The sequence below is a fragment of the Branchiostoma lanceolatum genome, chromosome 15, assembly GCF_035083965.1.
Source record: "Branchiostoma lanceolatum isolate klBraLanc5 chromosome 15, klBraLanc5.hap2, whole genome shotgun sequence".
NCBI classification, from domain to species: Eukaryota; Metazoa; Chordata; class Leptocardii; order Amphioxiformes; family Branchiostomatidae; genus Branchiostoma; species Branchiostoma lanceolatum.
In genome coordinates this window covers 3925270-3943777 of record NC_089736.1, presented here as the reverse complement: position 1 = coordinate 3943777, position 18508 = coordinate 3925270, and the positions used below count along the sequence as shown (strand labels likewise).

Below are 18508 nucleotides of genomic sequence, written 5' to 3'. Positions count from 1 at the left end.
TTTGGCTTGTAGAATTTTCATCTTACACCATTCAGCTTTCTTGCCTGTGTTTTATATCCATCAACTTTTACAAAAGAGTTAAAACTTATAGAGATTTAATCTGTCCGTCAAGTTATAAAAACAAATAACAACATCATTTTATCGGAACTTCCACCGACCCTATCTTTCAACACGAGAGAGTGTTTACCCCTCCTTTAAAGATAGCTTCACAGTTTATCTTGATCTAACAGTTGACCAAAGTTTCAGGACCTTGACGGTTATAGGTCACCGTGACGTCATTGACCGAGACGACGGCTGGTCTATGTCTCAGGTTGTCAGAGACTCTGAGAGGTTGCTTACAAAACCACCGGTTCGGTTTTTATATAGAAACCGACCAAATATTGCGAGTTTTCACAGTCAAGATATTAGCTTGTAGATTTGTTAAGGCCAAAACAAGTTTTGTGCATATTTGCCAATTTTGCTGTCGGATCGCAGCAAAATGATTCTTTTGAAGTTCAGGCATTATTTTTCAAAATCTCGCAATGTGGAGCAATGTGTTCGACACATGAATCGTAAAGCAATGCTTAAGCTCACAGTAGGTCTTGATTTTTTGGCAATGTTTGTTTTGTTTTGTTTTGTAGCATACCAAAACACAAATACAATGAAGGATATGTAGTACGGTCAAGGCGTTTAAAAACACGTTTAAATTAGGTCAATGGTGGAAAATCTTGAGGTTGCTTTTAGACTTATTTGTCAACTTTAAATAGCTAAATGCGGTCGCTGTCTCTGTGGAATTGGGTTAAGTTCCTCTTCTATCTTATATAATTAGAAAGAACTGGGGCTACGGCACAAGTTTGTTGAACTTGCTGTGTACCTGCCATTTTTGTTTCGCAAGTCAGTGGGTGCTGCGCCACTCTGAAGGGGGGGGGGGGGCGGGTCAGTGGTGTTCCACTTCACACCTTCCCGTGATCCCTCCCAACCACCCCGTGTTCAAATTATGAGCCGAATAAAAGTGGTGCTGAGCAAATATTATTACGTTCCTGTGCTCTGTGGTTAGCCGTGTAATGCAAACATGTTGACGTTGTTCGGTAAGATGATATGTTTGCCATAATTTCTAAATGACCGACTTTAACAAGCCTACGTCTTTAAACTCGTTACTGAATCATTCCTCGCAATTGTGATTTTGTAAAGTATCTTGTAAAACAGTGCGTAGTCAAACTGGTGATAACCGAATGTTTAAAGCTATTCGGAGAAAGTCGTAAAGCTACTGGCGAGGCAAAGTCTGCGTCTTATCACGGCTTGCCATAAGTAGGCCCACAGATTCCTAAGTCCTCTCGGCTGACAACATGAATATATATCTCAAACCCTTCTGTTTTACCTCCCGTATTGTGGCGGTAACTCAGTTCCACAGAGACAGTCCTTAACACTGTTACGTCTAGCCATGGCTGCTACATTGAACCACCAAGACTGCTAACGCTAAACCGCTGACACACAGCTCTCACTCACGAAATCTTTAAGACTCTCTCTCTCTCCTTACAGTCCAAGGAAGTCAGAAACAACAGCAAGAATCACCGACGGTAAATCCAGGAGAGACAGCGGAGAAGAAAACCCGGACAGAACGGAACTTAACTCGCCGAGAAAAGGGACGTAACCTTACCTTAACTCGAGGAAGATCGCAAGGAAGGGTCCGAAGGAGCGGCACGAAATCGTCAGAAGAATGCCACCACGTATCGCCTACATCTACACAGAACCTATTTTGGGTAGGAGCGTATCCTACATCTAGCCTTGCTGCGAATTCCAACACTGGTCCTCCTCGCAATTATCATGGCAAATATTTAGTAGGTTGGTGCCGGGGCTCCCGGTTGGCCGCCAAACTTATCCCTATGTCGCGGTCCCTACCTAAAGCGGAGCGGAGCGCTGCGTCATCGTGTGCAGTGGGCGGAGGCAAGGGCCTCGCGAGAATTTCCGTAATAACCGGCTGCCGACAATTTGAGCTATGCGGATTCTTGGCCCAGGGCTGTTCCTACGTTAGCGTAAACTGTGGGAGCTTGGGTGAGACATCTGGCGAGCTCGAGTCTTCAATCTGGGAGACTTATAAATAAACTACGCAGTCGGCAATGTCATGTCCTTCGTTTCCTTCGACTCGGTTCTACTACAAACTTTCCTACCTCGTATATATCACACTAAAGTGCTGCGCGCTTTTAGAATACTGTTCTGTCAGGATGCTTAGCTTATTTGGAGATAAGAGCCAACTACTTATAAAATAGGGAGACAGGTTTTAAAAGAAATTTACATGTTGAAAACTTTATAAGATAGCTTTTAAAAAGGCAAGAAAGCGGAAAAGACAGCTAGCTTGAATAAAAAGTTGAATGCCAGACAGAAATCGCTCAGTCTGCAAGGGAATACGTCTTCTTGGTGACGGTTCTTTTTGTAACCGTCACCGGTTGGCTAACGGTCCGGGTTGTCCTGGTAACCGTTGCCGGGGAGACGTCGCCCTCACCACCACTTGTGTACCGTGTCGTTCGCACAGAGGAGGAAGTGACGTCACCCATACCGGAAGTAGACGAACGCCCGCTCGACTCTGATATCCGACGACGTCGTGACGTCACGCCGTTGACGTCGGAGGAGGTCCTTCTTCTTGCGGCGGTGACGTCGACGTCACTAAGATGGTGGGCTACGGGGCCCGCGTCAGACATGACGTAGGTATTCTGGCGCATGTACGTCGGGACAAACTTTTCCGGGATGACGTAGTAGTCGCTGGAGTTGCTGCTGACGCTGGACGTGTCGCCACCGATGTCCCCGCGGTCGCGCTGTCGTCTGCGGTCCGCCAGCTCGACTTCGTACTGCCAGACCTCCTGCGGCCGCCACTTGTCCTCGCTGATAGTGGTCAGACCTAAGGTCCTGTCCGACTCGGCTTGGCGAGCGTGCCGGCGTCGGCTGACGTTGTTCATGGACATGTGATGGTCTGTCACATGGCTTGTCTCAGACCCGGCCTGACCAGACTTCTTCTGGTCGTACCAGGTGTTTAGGTCCTGTTCTCGGACGGGGTGCAGGTGCATGTCGTCGTACGACCCGTCGTGAAGGTGGGAGCGGGTCTCGTCTCCGACTTTGTAGACCAGATCGTACTTTCCTGGGCTGTACAGAGCGTTATAGTACTGCCTAATCCTCTTGTACCACAGGGATTGGTTATAGTACTCGTCTAAGTTCGCTCCTCGGTGTTTCTGTTTTCTGGGTACGTAGGAGTGGGAAGAGCCGTGGTACCGTTTGCGGGAGAGATCGCCGACGTCGACGCTAGCTCTCCCTCGGGGCCGAGCGCGGTACGCCCCGGGGCGTGGCGCGGACGCCGCCCGCCTGCGGAGCTCCCACTCTTCGGTGGAGAACCCGAGACGCAGGCGTTCGGCCTCGTCGTCTTCATGGGACCGGGCAGCTCCGGCCTCGCCGTCGGCATACTCGAACTCGTACTCCCGCCGCTTGAGGAACTCCACATCGGCCTCGCCCGCCGACGCTCTCCTGTAACAAACGGGGTCACTCTGAAATGTTTGCTGATTAAGTATTTAAAACAAATATCATAGAACAGGAGGCCATTAAATTGTTCAGCTGATGAATTAATTGCATTTGTCAAATTTTTTTGTGGAGGGGCAGACTGTTTTGGATTATGAACTTTCTGTGCGACATGTTGGAATGACCCATCTTTTTAGACATCCAAGTCATCATACGCCCTATAAAGGCTATAGCCTAAACGGCATCATTCTCATCATTACTATTTGATGAAACTCTGGGTCCTCGATACTAAGATATATACTGTGTGGACTAATATTGTATAGAGGTGGCCACTAGCTATCACGTATTGTCAACAAACGCCCCCTATTGAATGAGAATGGGTTTGCAGATGCAGCTTTCGTCCTATCTGTGGGTAGTGCAGTGACACCGTGATTATCAGAAATCGTGCTTGTACTCTACACAGAATGCTATGAGATTACCTTTACTTCATCCAGACTGGCGTTAATATACCAACTCATATTCAAGATGTGCATATAGACGTTAGGAACTGTAATGTAAACGGTGGTTAAACCTCACACGTTGATGCATACATGTGCACATACTTTGCAGTGAAGGTTGTGCATGAATTGGATGTACTAGTATTTACTTCTGTGTTGTTACAGTTGTAAAAGACCTTAAGATAGTCCGTAACGAAGATTGTTTGGCATGGAGCTGTGATTCAGCGCAAGAGACAGGGGCAATTTGCTATTAGACGCAAGTTAAGGTTTTTCGTTGAGCAATACTTGTGATAAAAATATGTGTATAGCTTGTGGCCCTTACATTTCTAAAATGACAAAGCAATAGAAAAAGATATTGGGGCAGCTAACTGCAAATTGTTCTGTTCTTGATTGCTTCTCAAATTTAGTCAGCAGAAACACACCTATATCGATCAACCTGAACAGAAACCAAGTGCTGAATTTGAAGTTATTGTCATATGAAATACGCCATTTTCTGCATCACAACAGTTCTGGACACATGTTCATTATTGATCAAACTTTCAGAAATATACTTAGGCAATGTGACACCGTGCTTTACCATGTACCTCTGTCAATGGTACCAGATTATTTCGAACGTGAACTAGGTACGTTGCTAGTTTGAAATTTGAGTTGATAAATGATAGTCAAAATCACTTAAAGTAGACCAACGCCGAAATCTTCCTTTTCCGTCTTCTGCGGTCTCTATCGGGTAGTGTGACGTCATGGGTTGGGTCAAAGGTCATGGAAAGTCTATATCAGCCCCCGTCCAGAGTGTTAATATTGTAACAAGCTTGTATCATCGTTCAAAATTGAGCAGAACTTAGTGGTGTCATCCTACTAAATGGAACACATCCTTCTATGCATTTCAATTTTTTCAAGGTCTGATGTTCCAACTTCAAGGGCATGAACACGTGTCCAGCACGCATTTGCCATGCTTAAAACCACGTTTGTCATGTGACAGTCACGTCAGGATCACGTGCCGCGTACAACTGAGCCGACCAACCAGCTTAGAGTGTTTAGAAAGAGGGGGTGTTTGCGGGGTGTTTGTTGGGTGAAGTAGCAAAGGTAGGTAGGTAAGGAAACACAAAGGAGACAGAGACCAGATGTCAGGGAAATGCAACTGTTTTAATACAACTGTTTTAATGCATGTTTTAATTGAGAGCATATTGTTTATAGCTTGGCAGTTGGTAACATAATTATTGTAAATTTCCTTCAACGCCATGCAGTATAGCAAAGAGATATATAGATACATTATGCTTTAAACTGGACAAACTATTGCATCCAAAAATACTTGCACTGGTTACTGAGCAGAGTTAATGTTGGTACATTACTACAATATTTTCCGATATTACTTCTTCCGCAGTTGTAGTATGCATTGTGTATTGCTTAGTACAAAATATTTCTTATCATTTTTGGAGTTTAGTTTCTCTTCTCGTTGGGTATCTTGCATATCAAGAGCAGTACCAGCACTTGCGACATTGACTCCTTGCCGACAGCCTTTTACCTAGTACTAACTTTGATGCACAGTCGTAAGACCTACAGCTTTACGTTGCCTTGGGGACCTAATTATATATGTCTGTGAACCCTGTTGTATTCCAGAACGTGCCATTCCATCGTGTGTCACAGCAGAAGGAACCGTTTGGAATATTCCGGAATGTGTTGTAGCTACTCACCAATCACATGCAGGAAGGACATTATGGTATGCGTATTCCATCGAACACAGTATTCCATATGCGTATTCGATCATACGAAGCATTTCATGTATTGGATCGAACGCAACATTCCATATGCGTATTCTATCGAACGCAGTATTCCATAGTGTGTGGCGGCACGTTTTGGAATGAGACACGTTTTGGAATGAAACAGACCCCGCGATATCCGGACACATCAGTATACAGTATCCTCGCCATTGTGCTGGTCGCATAATAGTCTTCTCTTAGCGATAAGCCGGGTTGGTGAATCGTCGAAGCATCGTGAAAAAAGCTGGTACCCGAACAAATGTGAATTAAAAAGATATGCACGATGAGAAAGGTTATGTTTTATAAAGAGGGGAAAAATGAAGATATTAGAAGAAATATTAAGATTCAAGGAAAAGGGGCTTGTGGTTATTTACAAAAGAAGCTGCTTAGATTGTCAAGAATATATATGCATATATATTAGAAGGAAGTTTTACACTTAAGGTTGTGAGTGGTGGTTATCTTATAGCTGAAGTGTGTAAGGTTTTCATTATTGTAAGAGATATTCCAGATGGTTGTCCGTTTGGAATAGTCCTTAGTATAGGTATGGTGAGGTTTTATGAATGGAATAGACATACAGCCAAGGGTCTATAGGGTGCTTGCAGTCACGTGATTATGACGTAATATATCGCCGCCATGTTGGAGGGTTATGGACACGCGTGACGTCACTATGTGAGAAATGGCCTGACATTTTGATTTCCCTTTGTTACCTTTTTTTACCTTTTTGACAATGCATTGTCAAAATTTAGCGCTTGTGTATTTAAAGTGACCGGGCGCCATCTTGGATCTATCAGCCACACCAACATGGCGGCATCGTCTAAAGTTTCATTACGTCACCTGCAAACACCCCACTGACAGTGGTTGGTCGGCTCATTGCTGTTATAGGTTCTCCGTGTTTCTTTGCATTAACGTTAAACCGTGTTAACTGTGTCAACGTCGTTAACCATCTTCTGCTGTTAGCCAAAATGTATATCTATGTTATAAAATGACAGGTTAGGTTAAGATGTGATCTGTTATGTCGCTTCTTTTCACGTCAGTCTGTCAATTTCTCCTGTCGACCACTGTGGTCAAATCAAATCATGGTCATAGTTTTTTTTCGTTTCTTGATATAAAATTGCATTCTTTATGTAATGTTCGTTGCATTAGCACCAAAATGGCCAAAATTTTCGAGTTCACAGTCAGAGGGTAGCCCTTTGAACGATACTTGCCTTGCCTCACATTCGCCACAATGATAAGCTGTACTTTACTGCTACGCTACTCAAACCATTCCTTGCGCTAGTCTTGGAACCCCTTCACTACCTGTAGAGACTTCCTCGTTACATTAGCACCAAAATGACCAAGGCAGTGTTCTCACTTGAAGACCAGCCCATGGGACAATACTTGCCTTGCCCACATTTGCCACAACGATTAGCAGTACTTTACTTCAGAACCTACACTACTCAAACCGTTCCTTACGCTACTCTTCGGACCCATTCACTACCTGTATCGACTCCCTAGTTATTCGAGTTTCACTTCTCCTCGATTCGAACTTATACACATCCCCAAGAGAGACAAAACTCGAGCTCCCTCCCTCTCTCCTTTCCGTTCGGCTAATAGCTCTGTACCTTCCCCTGGTGATCGGCAGGTCACGATCAAGAGCCAGCTCGGCGTGGCAGGTCACGGAGCCTGCGCAGTTGGTCGCCGTGCAGTGGAAGGTGCCAAGGTCACTCTTTTGGACGCCCTTGATGGTCAAGGTCGCCGTGACACCGTCGTACTGGATAACATGGCGGTCGTCGGAAACGATTTCGTTGCCCTCTCTCTCCCTAAAAGAGACAACATTTTATTATCTTTATTTCAAACTTTTTTCACAGACATACGGGTATGTAGTAATGAGCATATGATATCAACTTGGGATTTTCAAATGCACAAGGGCAAGTAAGAAAGGGCAAAGTAAAATGCTTACCGTCTGATCTAAGGTTAAGTATAAAAGTGAAAGGTAATCTTAACTATCTATCACTATATTTGCATTCATATAATCATAAGATCAATGGACATGCGTACCACTTGATCTGTTTCTGAAGGTAGGAATGACAGGCCATGTTTACCATCTCATTAAAAGGGTTTGTTACCAAGATCAAAGGTAAAGGATATGTGTTAAAGGTTAAAGGTGAACCGTACCATCTGATCTCTGCCTGCGGTTTGGCGTTGATCTTGCACGTGAAGGTGCCGTCCTTCCCCTCCAGCGCGTCACAGTTCACCATGTAGCGGCGGAACAGCGGGGCACTGAAGTACTCCTCATGACCATGTTCTGGGAAGAGATGAGGAAGATAAAAGGTTATCAATATAGCATATAGTAGTGGACAAGAAGCCATAGCGCGAGGAGAATAACTAAGGGGAAGGAACACCAACGAAAAGTTGGTTCCTGGCCGTAAAAACGGGCAAACTAGGAGTAGGACAAACAGAGGTGTGTACACTAGGCTTAAGAAACTTAGACTGAGGATTGTGCCGACGCAAGAGATTAGGGGAGATTCTTTATTTTGGGAGCTACCAAGCTAAGGACACATGGGGGTGGTCAGGCTTGAATACACTTACAGTCATAAGTCTGACTGACAACCGAGAGGTTGCAGAAGACAACCTCAAAGTCAGCCGTACAAACTAACACCACCGTGATCTTCAGAAAAGACGCTGTAGCTGCATAGTTCCCGTTTAGAACTTTATTGCAGCCCACACTCGGACTAGTTTCAAATGATCAATATAGCCGTTAGACATCAGTCCTTGTCTACTGTGCAATCGCAAATTATCTTTACCGATATTGAGCAAAAAAATCTAAACAGTCTCGCTGGTGCGTACCTGCAATATCACATATCAATATATTCATCTTCACATCTTCAGCTACCAATGATTCTAATATTCTAGTATTACGCTAATCAATATGCCAGCACCCGACTACCATCAAACAAGAGGGCACACGTGTGTCTGGGCGCCCAACTGACAGATTTAAACAGGAGCAGAACCAGCGATAAATGTTACGAAATACCAAGTAATGTACAAACAAGTAACATATCTGTGTATTGTATCCAGGGACAACTGAAAAACAGCCCAAGGGACCTGAGTATTATGTACTTAACGAAGACGTCACAAAACAGAAGACCCACCTCTGATGGTGACTTGACATGTGCACTTGTCGTTTCCGTACGGGTTCTTGGAGGCGCATGAGTACTCGCCGATGTCGTCAGCCGTGGCGTCCAGGATGGTCAGGGTGTAGCGGCCGAAGTCCCGGCCGGTCCGGATCCGGCCGCCAACCTTGATCTCCTGACCGTTCTTGTACCAAGTCACCTCGTTCTCAGGATGGACGTTCACTGCAAGAAGATAGCAAGAGGTCAAGTTATATGACTACAAGCTAAATTACCAAAGTAGATCAGTTACTGGGTCTCTCCTTAGTGTAAGACAAGTAAGGCATCCTTTAAAAACGAACTCTGTCTCGTTGCTGAAAATATATCAACTATCATCAGCTTTGAAGGTGTATGATAGCTTTTGGAATTTTCTTGTGATTTACTTTATTGAGAAGTAACGTGTCAAGTGAAAAATTATTGCGTTAATTAAAAATTCTATAATTGTCCTGTAGTTTTTGCATTGTCCTATTAATATAATTTCTCCATCTTCTCGTTGGCCTATCAAATGAAATGCATCACAGTTCTGTTCGTGTTGATGGCATGGGTGTGAACTATTTATCTCATGCAAATTACGCCAGACATAAATTTAATTTTTGCGTTGGTTTTTAACATAATTTCGGATAAGTCTGATACAGCTTTGAATTAGCATTGTTCAAAAACCCTATAAAACCACCGATTGACGATAACTATAATTTGTTTGTCCTTAACTCAAATGTTGACTCATCTGATCCTACCTGTAACGGAGAGAGTGAGCGTACCGCCCACCAGGAAGTTTGTATCTCTGAGCGGCAGCTTGAACTTGGGCTCCCGGGGTCCGTGCATGTGGACGTCGACCTGAGTAGCCCGACCGAAACCGAAGCCGGCACCGGATGCCACGCCGTCAACCTGAAAAAGACACAAAAAGTCACTATTGGCTCTACTCCTAAGATGCTGCCAAAATATTGTCATTTGTGGCTTATTTCTACATATGAAGCTAATCCTCTACATAAAGAAAAACACAAAAACGTTGTTGCCCTGATCAAAACCTATTGATGCAACTTTGTCCTTATATCTAGCGTTGGCTAGACTACTCAACGATCCATAGCATGGAGACAAAAACAGCACACTCGGACCCGCAGGTAACTTTGATAGTGCCGTCGTTCTATATTCAGCCAGGTTATCATCCAACATGGCGCCCACGCGTGACGTACCGCGGTTTTCGAACGTTCCGTGAAAACGAAGAATAGAGAAAAACACAAAAACTTTAGTGCCCTGTGACGATGAAGGTTAAAAATGACTGCCCTGTCACATTAAAACAGAGAAAAAAACCTTAGCCTGGAGTTCTGCACGTTTTCTCGATGAATGTCGTACACTTCAACTCCACTTAGTTCTTCGGCATCTCACATGCATGAGGACAAGAGAATACGGCCTAAGGTTTGTTGCCCCCAGATGACCCCGCGAGTCATCACCTGTTATCTAACGTACCATGGTGGCGCTTTCCATGTCCAGGCCGAGCTTCATCCTCATCTCCATGTCGAACTGAGACATGAGCAGCATCCGCTGCCGCTTTCTGGCGTTCCACTGGTCGGGGGTGAGACCTGTACAATGGAGAAGACATGTTTATATTGCTTATGAGCTCATGTTGTTGCATTTTTTTTCTAAACCACATCCAGTCGCAATCAAAGGGGATTGAAACTGATCTGGTCGGCCTCAGAATCGTTCAGTCTGAAGCAATCCAACTGTAATTTTCAACACAAGATGATGATGGAACTTAAAACTCTCTTGAAATGTAGTATGTTTGCCCTGCAATTTTACGCTAAGCCTTATTGTAGTCATGTGTATGATCGTGTTGTGTTTTGCGCTCATCGTAATCATGTGCATGTACATTCCGTGTTTTTGTGTGATTTCATAATCAATAGATTAGACTTAATTTCGAATAAAACAACAAAAAAACAAATAAATAAACAAACAGCAACTCACCAAGCCTCTCCATCTCCCGTATCTCCCACTCCTCGATGGTGAGTCCCAGTTTGAGCCGCTCGGCTTCTTCCGCCTCCACCTCCAGGAACAGCTTATGGAGCTCCTCTTCAGACACCTTACGCATCTGGGCGGGAAATGATTAGTTATTAGTCAACGGGTGTCGAGAGAGGAGGCTTTAGCATATAATGTCCCAGACTTGAACAAGCTCACCGGGTCACCCAAAAACTTGTGGGGTGATAGGTGTAGGGTTGACTCGGTGTGCTTGGGTAAATCTTTTATCGTCAAGAGGTTTGACATCAAGAGGCTTAACCGCAAGAAATGCATCTATATGGTTAAAAAGGACACAGTTAAGGTAGGCAGTACTGTAACCTAGAGAAAACTACATGATCTTGTGAACTAGCAACAAACATTTGAGATCATTCGCGAGCAGAAGAGATTATGTATTTAAGATAGAAGGTTGTCTTGTCACTTTTTCATCCAACCAGGGCCATGCAACATTATGACGATGTCTGTTTCGCCAAAGAATTATCAGATCACATCTACGATGTTTAAGTAAAACAACGCTATTGATCACCTTCCCGCCGCCAGCTTCATTGATGTTCTCGTCGTACTCGAGCTCGTACTCCGTAACCTTCCTGTACTCGATCTCTTCTTCCGGCTGGGCAGCGCGGCGAGCACCTCTGTGGGGAGAAGGAGAAGAAATTGTTGGTCATTTAGTAATTCACTATACTCAATGCTATCGTCGGATTTAGCAGGATTTATCTCAATGGACTTGAATAGCAAATTTAAGTACATAATGACATGTGACAACCCATGCATGGTCCTTGGTATACATTGGAAAATATATCAAAGAATGTCTAGACGTAAGAAACTCCTCCAATGATTGTAAAATCCCATTGTCATCCCATACTACTACACCAGATTGTATAAGATAGACTTATTAGCCTAATAGAATGTTATCTATGTACCAGTGAATGCCATACTTTGTACCTTGTACAATTGTTGTGCAATAAAGTTATGTTATGTTTCAAACTGAGCAAACTGTATATAAGGATCATTATCCTGACTTTTTACACTTGCTCGCATAGGGGATCAGGCCCTGTTTTCGTTGGTCAGTCACTGAGGCCCCATTTTACTTAACAATGATGTCAGAGATGATAAGTATCTATTACACAAACGTTGTGCATAATCTGTATATGTGAAAGTGCGTTCAATAAAAGAATGGGTGTTTAAAACATTAACAAACATTATGCGAAAACGTAGATTCGGGCTTATTTTTCTGGTGAGCTGTGCTTGTTTAAGGTGGTATACGCGTGGCGAGCGAAGTTAATGTTTTTGTGATTGAGCTCGAGAGACACAGAGAAGACATACTTAAAGGACATGTATGTTCTATTCAGACAGTGTATGTTTTTGTTTGTGGCTGGTAGGTAACTGTTTCTCTCGCTCTACAACATAGTTACATAGCGTTCTCACTACTGGTAGATTGTTTGTACCGTTTCTTCTTGCGTTCCGGCAGGCCTGTGTCGAAGGCGATGTCGGCGTGGCACTCCTGTGACCCGGCGGCGTTTGTGATGATACAGGTGTAGGTACCCAGGTCCTCCTTGGAGACATTCCTGACCTCCAAGGCTGCCGCCTTACCGTCGAACGTGATGACGTGGCGCGGTCCGTCTTTGATCTCCACATCTCCCTTCATCCTGGAACGGTGATGGAGAACGTTACTGTTTAGCAAAAGTTTAACTTATCTTATTGTCCTACAATGGCAGGGCAGGATAGAACATGAAACAGGCGCCGATATGACTTTAAGTCGTATCGTTTGAAGGCAAGACATTGACATTGACGGTATACAATATATATTCGGAAATACAAATGTAGAGACCATAGTGTATGTCTTACTCAATGGATATTTGACCCTAAAATGTGTCGTTATCCCTCCTTTTAGATATAGTACTTTGCAATATGATATTAGCTACAGAATGTACTCTGAGTGGACTAACGAACAGTGTGGTTCTGTCGTGGAAAATTCGCAATGTTTTAAGGATATTTTGCGTTAGTGCTCGTCGAAGTGCTGAAGCAATAAAAGTACGACGTCTTACCATTTTACTTCAGGGACAGGGTTGCCGTTGACCTTGCACTCGAACCTGGCATTCTTGCCCTCCAGAACTTCCTGTGTGACCATGTACCGCCGGAACAGGGGCACGTACCAGTCTTCCTCGTGACCACGCGCTGGAAGGAAAGGTGGTGCATCATGTTAATGTTGTTATCCAAGAGTGAACACGAATTGTGAAGCAACAGTCGATACGTTTTTGCCTGTTGGCCACTGAATATATTGTATCGTAGGTGTCCAAAATGCTGTTTTCTTCCTATACTAATGAAATCGATCCCATTTCCATGTATCGTTGTATTTCAGTCTCTGCTGTACGCATCTTTAATGTATCAAATTATCACGTTGATGAAGGTTAGACATCCAGGTAATAAGATACGCCAAAAATAATTACTCAAGCAACTGGATAAGATTTTAAAAGTCTTATCCAGTTGCTTGAGTAATTATTTTTGGCGTATATCAAATTATCACTTGAGCAAAACTCTGAAATCTCAGTAGGAAGATATCCTACCCAATACAATGATCCAAGGGAATAAAGTAGTATTTTTGGATAGCCTGCCTGTCTAATCATTTATGTGTTGTCTTCTGTCCGTGCGTCTGTCTGAGCTTGTGTATGTTTGTGCAGTGTGGATTCTGTATGTTCTACCAGAGAGGGTGAAGTATCTGATGGTCCTGTTCTGTTATGAATCACTGCTTTACGCCTTTTTTGTCCCGTCAGAAATCGTGACTGTTCTTACTTTTCGGCGAGACTTTACAGGAAGTGAAGTCCTTGCCGAAGGGGTTGACGGCAGTGACGGCGTACTCGCCCTCGTCCTCCGGCTGGGCGTTGACTATCTCCAGGGTGTACCGCCCGTAGTCCTTAGAGAACCTGATCCTCCCGCCGGGTAACACCTCCTGTCCGTTCTTGGTCCATGTGATGTCGGGCTCAGGATGTACGCTCACTTTGGGAGAAAAGCAAACGCGACGAAACTTTAGTCAAATGAAAGAAGCCAATAATAATATGCAACAAGACACTGCCAACGTGCAACAAGGAAGACATTAATGAATGTGTTTATGCCGTTATGACTTAAATTTGCTTAGAAAAAAATTCACATCATAAAGCTTGACGTTTGTGGCAACGAAGTTCCTACAACGTTCCTTAGTTTTGAAGGACTATTTGGTTGGGACCTTTGTCCGTCTTTGTTATGGATGACCAAGGAGGTTATAATCTCCTTGGAATGACAAATACAGTTCTTATGATGGCTGGAGTAAAAAAAAAACATACATACACAGTCCATTTAAAAGAAGGCGAGCAACCTTAGCGAAGAAAAATGAATATTTTCTTAAATGTAACGTTTGTCAGGGAAAGGTCTTGTGAACATTTACGTTACGCATGCCATACTCAGCACTAAGTAATGCTGAGAGATATGTGACGTCAGTTTACCGGTGACTGTGAGCACGATGGTCTTGCCGGGGAAGAAGCCCGTGTCCCGAAGCGGCAGAGTGAAGGTCGGGACCCGCTCCATCTGGAACGGCTTCTCCACGTTCAGCACGGCGGTCTTCTTGTCCTTCTCCGCCACCACCGTGATCTGTCCGCTGTCACCAAGGGAACAGCCTTTCACGATCAGCACGCGCTTCAGTCCGATCACCTGCGGAGGGATACAAAATATGAGATGGAGCCTCTGCACCCATGCCATATAAGGAAACCATCTTCATACCATGTAAAGGCAGGATGTGAGAAGGAACTGTCCTTGGTGCTGAAGGATGTCCGCATGAATGTTATCTGGCTACCTGGCTAGTCAACCCTCCATTGTAGTATTCTTTGAGTATGTCGTCTTTAATCACGAATGTTTTGTTTCGTTGGAGTGTTTCATCCATGAAGAGACGCGTTTCTATCACAGCTGCTTATCAACCAATTCTGCTAAGTTGTAAATGTTCTTAGCCTCCTCTGTAACATTGTGCGTAGACAGTGGATATGTTGTTTGGGTAGTGGGTAGTTTTTGCTCATATTTAAGTCCTTGCATCAGATAATGTTTCAAATAAATATTCCGTTTTACATAAACATATATGACTAGAATCAAGAAATGTATCCATCTTTTGTCCTCCGTATTTACCTTGATTTCGTACTTGTCAGGATTGGCGGCAGGGTTGATCTCGACGCCATCTTTGAACCACGTGACCTCACCGTTCTCCCGGCTGACCTCCAGTTCGAACTTGACGTCTTCGCCCTCGATGGCGTCAACGCGCCGCAGCTTACTGGTGATCTTCAGCGGTGGTTCTGATAATCAAGACATCAAAGTAGGAACTTAGTACAATCAATAGCAAAGTACAGGAAATCACATGGTCACGTTTGGAAGTGCGAATCAATATAGTAACGATGAGGGATTGAGATTGAAAGAAAGAATTTATAGTGACGCCATCCCCTCGATGGCGTGAATACGCCACAGCTTATTGGGCTTCAATGGAGGTTCTGGTAATCAAAACATCAAGGTAGAAGTTTGCGGATAACCCCAAAACTATCACATTTTGAGTAGAGCAAAGAAAGGGGCTTGCTCACGTTTGGAAACGCCTATCAATAGTGGCGACGAGGAATCGTCATTGAAAGTAAGAAGGTAAAGACATAATCATGATATAAGCTTATACAAGATCCTCTGTTTAAATAGAGTATTGCAATTCACAACCATGTGGAAACTTGAGGACATCATACATAAACACTACATCACGACAATGCTGAGTAAAGGGCTGGATAAGAGTAACAACACCCAACAACCCAAAACAGAATAACGCACAGGGGCAACAGCATATAGATGTTGTGTTAGATGAATATACCTTTACCCAGTGTTAATTGATAATCGTCGTCCTGAAATAACGGTCTACCGAACCCTGACATGATGACGTCATCGTCTGGTAATGATGGCGGCAACCTTGCTCGGAGATACTCGACCTCCTCCGGAGAGAGACTTGAGCGGTCTTCAGTGAGATGAAAGTGAAAGTGATGGTAGAGATAGCGATGAAAGAGCATTAGTGAAAGAAGATAGTGGTATGGCGTGAAAAGAAGAGCTAGATGAAGTTTGAAACGTTTGAGCGATAGCAAGCAATAGCAGTATACTGGAGATGCAAGAGGTAGATGACAGATCAAGACAAAAGGCTGATTGAATTATTACCTAAATGTTCTTTATGAAGATAAATTGTACAGCCCCTGCATTGCACGTTAGATTATCATGCTCATGGTGAAATAGATGTGGAATGACGTGCGTAGTGAAGACGTCGCTTGAAGTATCACTACTTTATTCCCTACGTTAAAAAAACAACGGGTCAAGCCTGATATGTAAGCCTACCGGTTACAGTAACTTTAATCCCTAGTTAAAGAAACTTGTCAAGACTGATATGTGAGCCTAGTGGTTACGGTACTTAAAAGAGAAGATGATCTTCTAAAGCTTTGTCATACCGTTGACTACAAAGGTTCCTTGTGACGTGGAGCCGTCTATCTCACATGACCATGTCCCGGCATCCTCCATCTGTGCCCTGTTGAGGACGAGGACGTAGTTGTTGCCGCGCTGCTGCAGCTGGATCCGGCTGGACTCGTACACCTCCTTACCGTCCTTAAACCACCTGCAAAAGAAAGTACATAGTTTCTAACACTGAACACTGGCATCACGTCTGTGTAATCTGTGTACACTCAGTTGGACTTGTACACATCCTTAACGTCTTTAAACCACCTGGAATAGAACATACAAAGTTTATAACACTGAACACTGGCATCACGTCTGTGTAATCTTTACACACTTAGTTGGACTTGTAAACCTCCTTACCGTCCTTAAACCACCTGGAAGAGAAAGTACAAAGTTTATAACACTGAACACTGGCATCAATTACGTGTATGGTGTGTTTTGGTCACACTCTGGTGGAATCACACACCTCCTTACCGTCCTTAAACCACCTGGAAAAAGTATAGTGTCTTTCATAACAGAGCCAGTCAGCTTTGGGTAATCAGCAAGTCCTTACCGTCCTTAAACCACCTGGTAAAAATAAAGTGTCTTTCAGCACAGAGCCAGTCAGCTTTGAGTAATCAGCAAGTCCTTACCGTCCTTAAACCAGCTGGAAAAAGTATAGTGTCTTTCATAATAGAGCCAGTCAGCTTTAGGAAATCAGCAAGTCCTTACCGTCCTTAAACCACCTGGTAAAAATATAGTGTCTTTCATAACAGAGCCAGTCAGCTTTGGGTGATCAGCAAGCCCTTACCGTCCTTGAACTAGCTGAAGGAAATACATGTATGGGCAAGTCAAAATAGATGACAGTGCTTGTGATAATGCGCAGATATCAATGACTACGAGGGACACTGTAAAAAGTATCGTTCACCATGACTTGCATTTTGAAAAAAGCCATATTTCAATGAGTATGTTTTACTTACAACAATAGAGGCTTTAGGATAAGGATCATTATCAATGAAATTGTTGCATTGACTTACTTGATCTTGTCGAGTTTGTTGCCCTTGTTTAGCCCGATGACGAACTCCGCCTTCTCGCCTTCGATAACCTCTGGAACCTGTAGTTCGCTGGTGATCAGGGCTGGTTTCTCTGTTGTCATGGAAACAGGGTCATAGTTTAAACACAGTTTTAAAGAAAAAAGAGGGATGAACCATATATTGAATGTCGCTTTTTCCCACACTTTGAATGGAATGGTGTTCTCAAACCAGTTCGTATATCTTTCATATCATAAGATTGAAATGAGTTTGAAAATTTCCAACAAAACTTAATGTTTTTATAAAACTTGTTTTGAATAGTTGGGCACCCCTGATTGAATGGATACAATAAAATAGAATAGAAGACTGAGAAGGATGGAAGAAATTGATGAAGTCTACGGGATAGGTAAAGTTGAAAACTACGACATAGGCAAGGTGAAGGGAAAAGAATGCAAGTGACCGAGGGTGACCAAAGAAGTTCGTTGCGACTTGTCAGATCGAACATGGTCCAACATGGTTCGGGTTCTAAAGAAATTTTGGACCCATATTTGACCATCCTGGGTAAAGCCCCCCTCTCACTGGACCCGCGGCACGCTGGCGGCGTCGCTGCGTTCTAAACTGGATTTGTGTTACCCTTGACTTTATAATGAGAAATATCATTCAAAACGTATAAGTATAACCAAAAAGACAACAAACCACACAGAGCTTAAAAAGATTATTTTTTGTCGATGGAATTCGTTGAGTGCTTTGTCAATTCGATCGGCCGCAGCGATGCCGCCAGCGTGCCGCGGGTCCAGAGAGAGAGGGGCTTAAGGCGAGGTTTATGATCTTACCGTCCACAGTAGCCTTGGCGGAGGTGGAAGAGTCTCCGGCCATACAGGTGAACTCGGCGTTGTCGGTCAGGTCCACGGGGTCGATCAGCAGCGAGCACTTGTTCCCGTCCCGCTGCATCTTGTACTTCCCGCCCAGGGTGATCTCCTTCCCATTCTTGAACCACTGAGAACAGAGCATTCAACATGTTAGAGCGCTGTAACAATGTAAGTATGGAAAATACCCAAATTGTACTTCCCGCCCGCCGATGTGGCGTCGTGTGGCGCAAGTGCAGAGCGCACGGCTGTCAAACA

General features: G+C 43.9%; 1 protein-coding gene across 1 annotated transcript in view; it reads right to left on the bottom strand.

Moving 5' to 3' along the window:
• The window catches only part of LOC136421052 (obscurin-like), a 41252-nt gene that overhangs the window by 2502 nt on the left and 20242 nt on the right, over positions 1-18508 (bottom strand). The window contains exons 18-33 of the mRNA XM_066408196.1: positions 18218-18380; positions 17391-17499; positions 16371-16534; positions 15037-15200; positions 14367-14571; positions 13681-13884; positions 12936-13065; positions 12336-12536; positions 11417-11522; positions 10843-10966; positions 10348-10460; positions 9618-9768; positions 8866-9069; positions 7889-8018; positions 7336-7533; positions 2534-3489 (exon numbers count right to left, since the gene is read on the bottom strand). Of these exons, the coding sequence (XP_066264293.1) occupies positions 2534-3489; positions 7336-7533; positions 7889-8018; positions 8866-9069; positions 9618-9768; positions 10348-10460; positions 10843-10966; positions 11417-11522; positions 12336-12536; positions 12936-13065; positions 13681-13884; positions 14367-14571; positions 15037-15200; positions 16371-16534; positions 17391-17499; positions 18218-18380 (3322 nt within the window). The remainder of the gene's footprint in view (positions 1-2533; positions 3490-7335; positions 7534-7888; positions 8019-8865; positions 9070-9617; positions 9769-10347; positions 10461-10842; positions 10967-11416; positions 11523-12335; positions 12537-12935; positions 13066-13680; positions 13885-14366; positions 14572-15036; positions 15201-16370; positions 16535-17390; positions 17500-18217; positions 18381-18508) is intronic.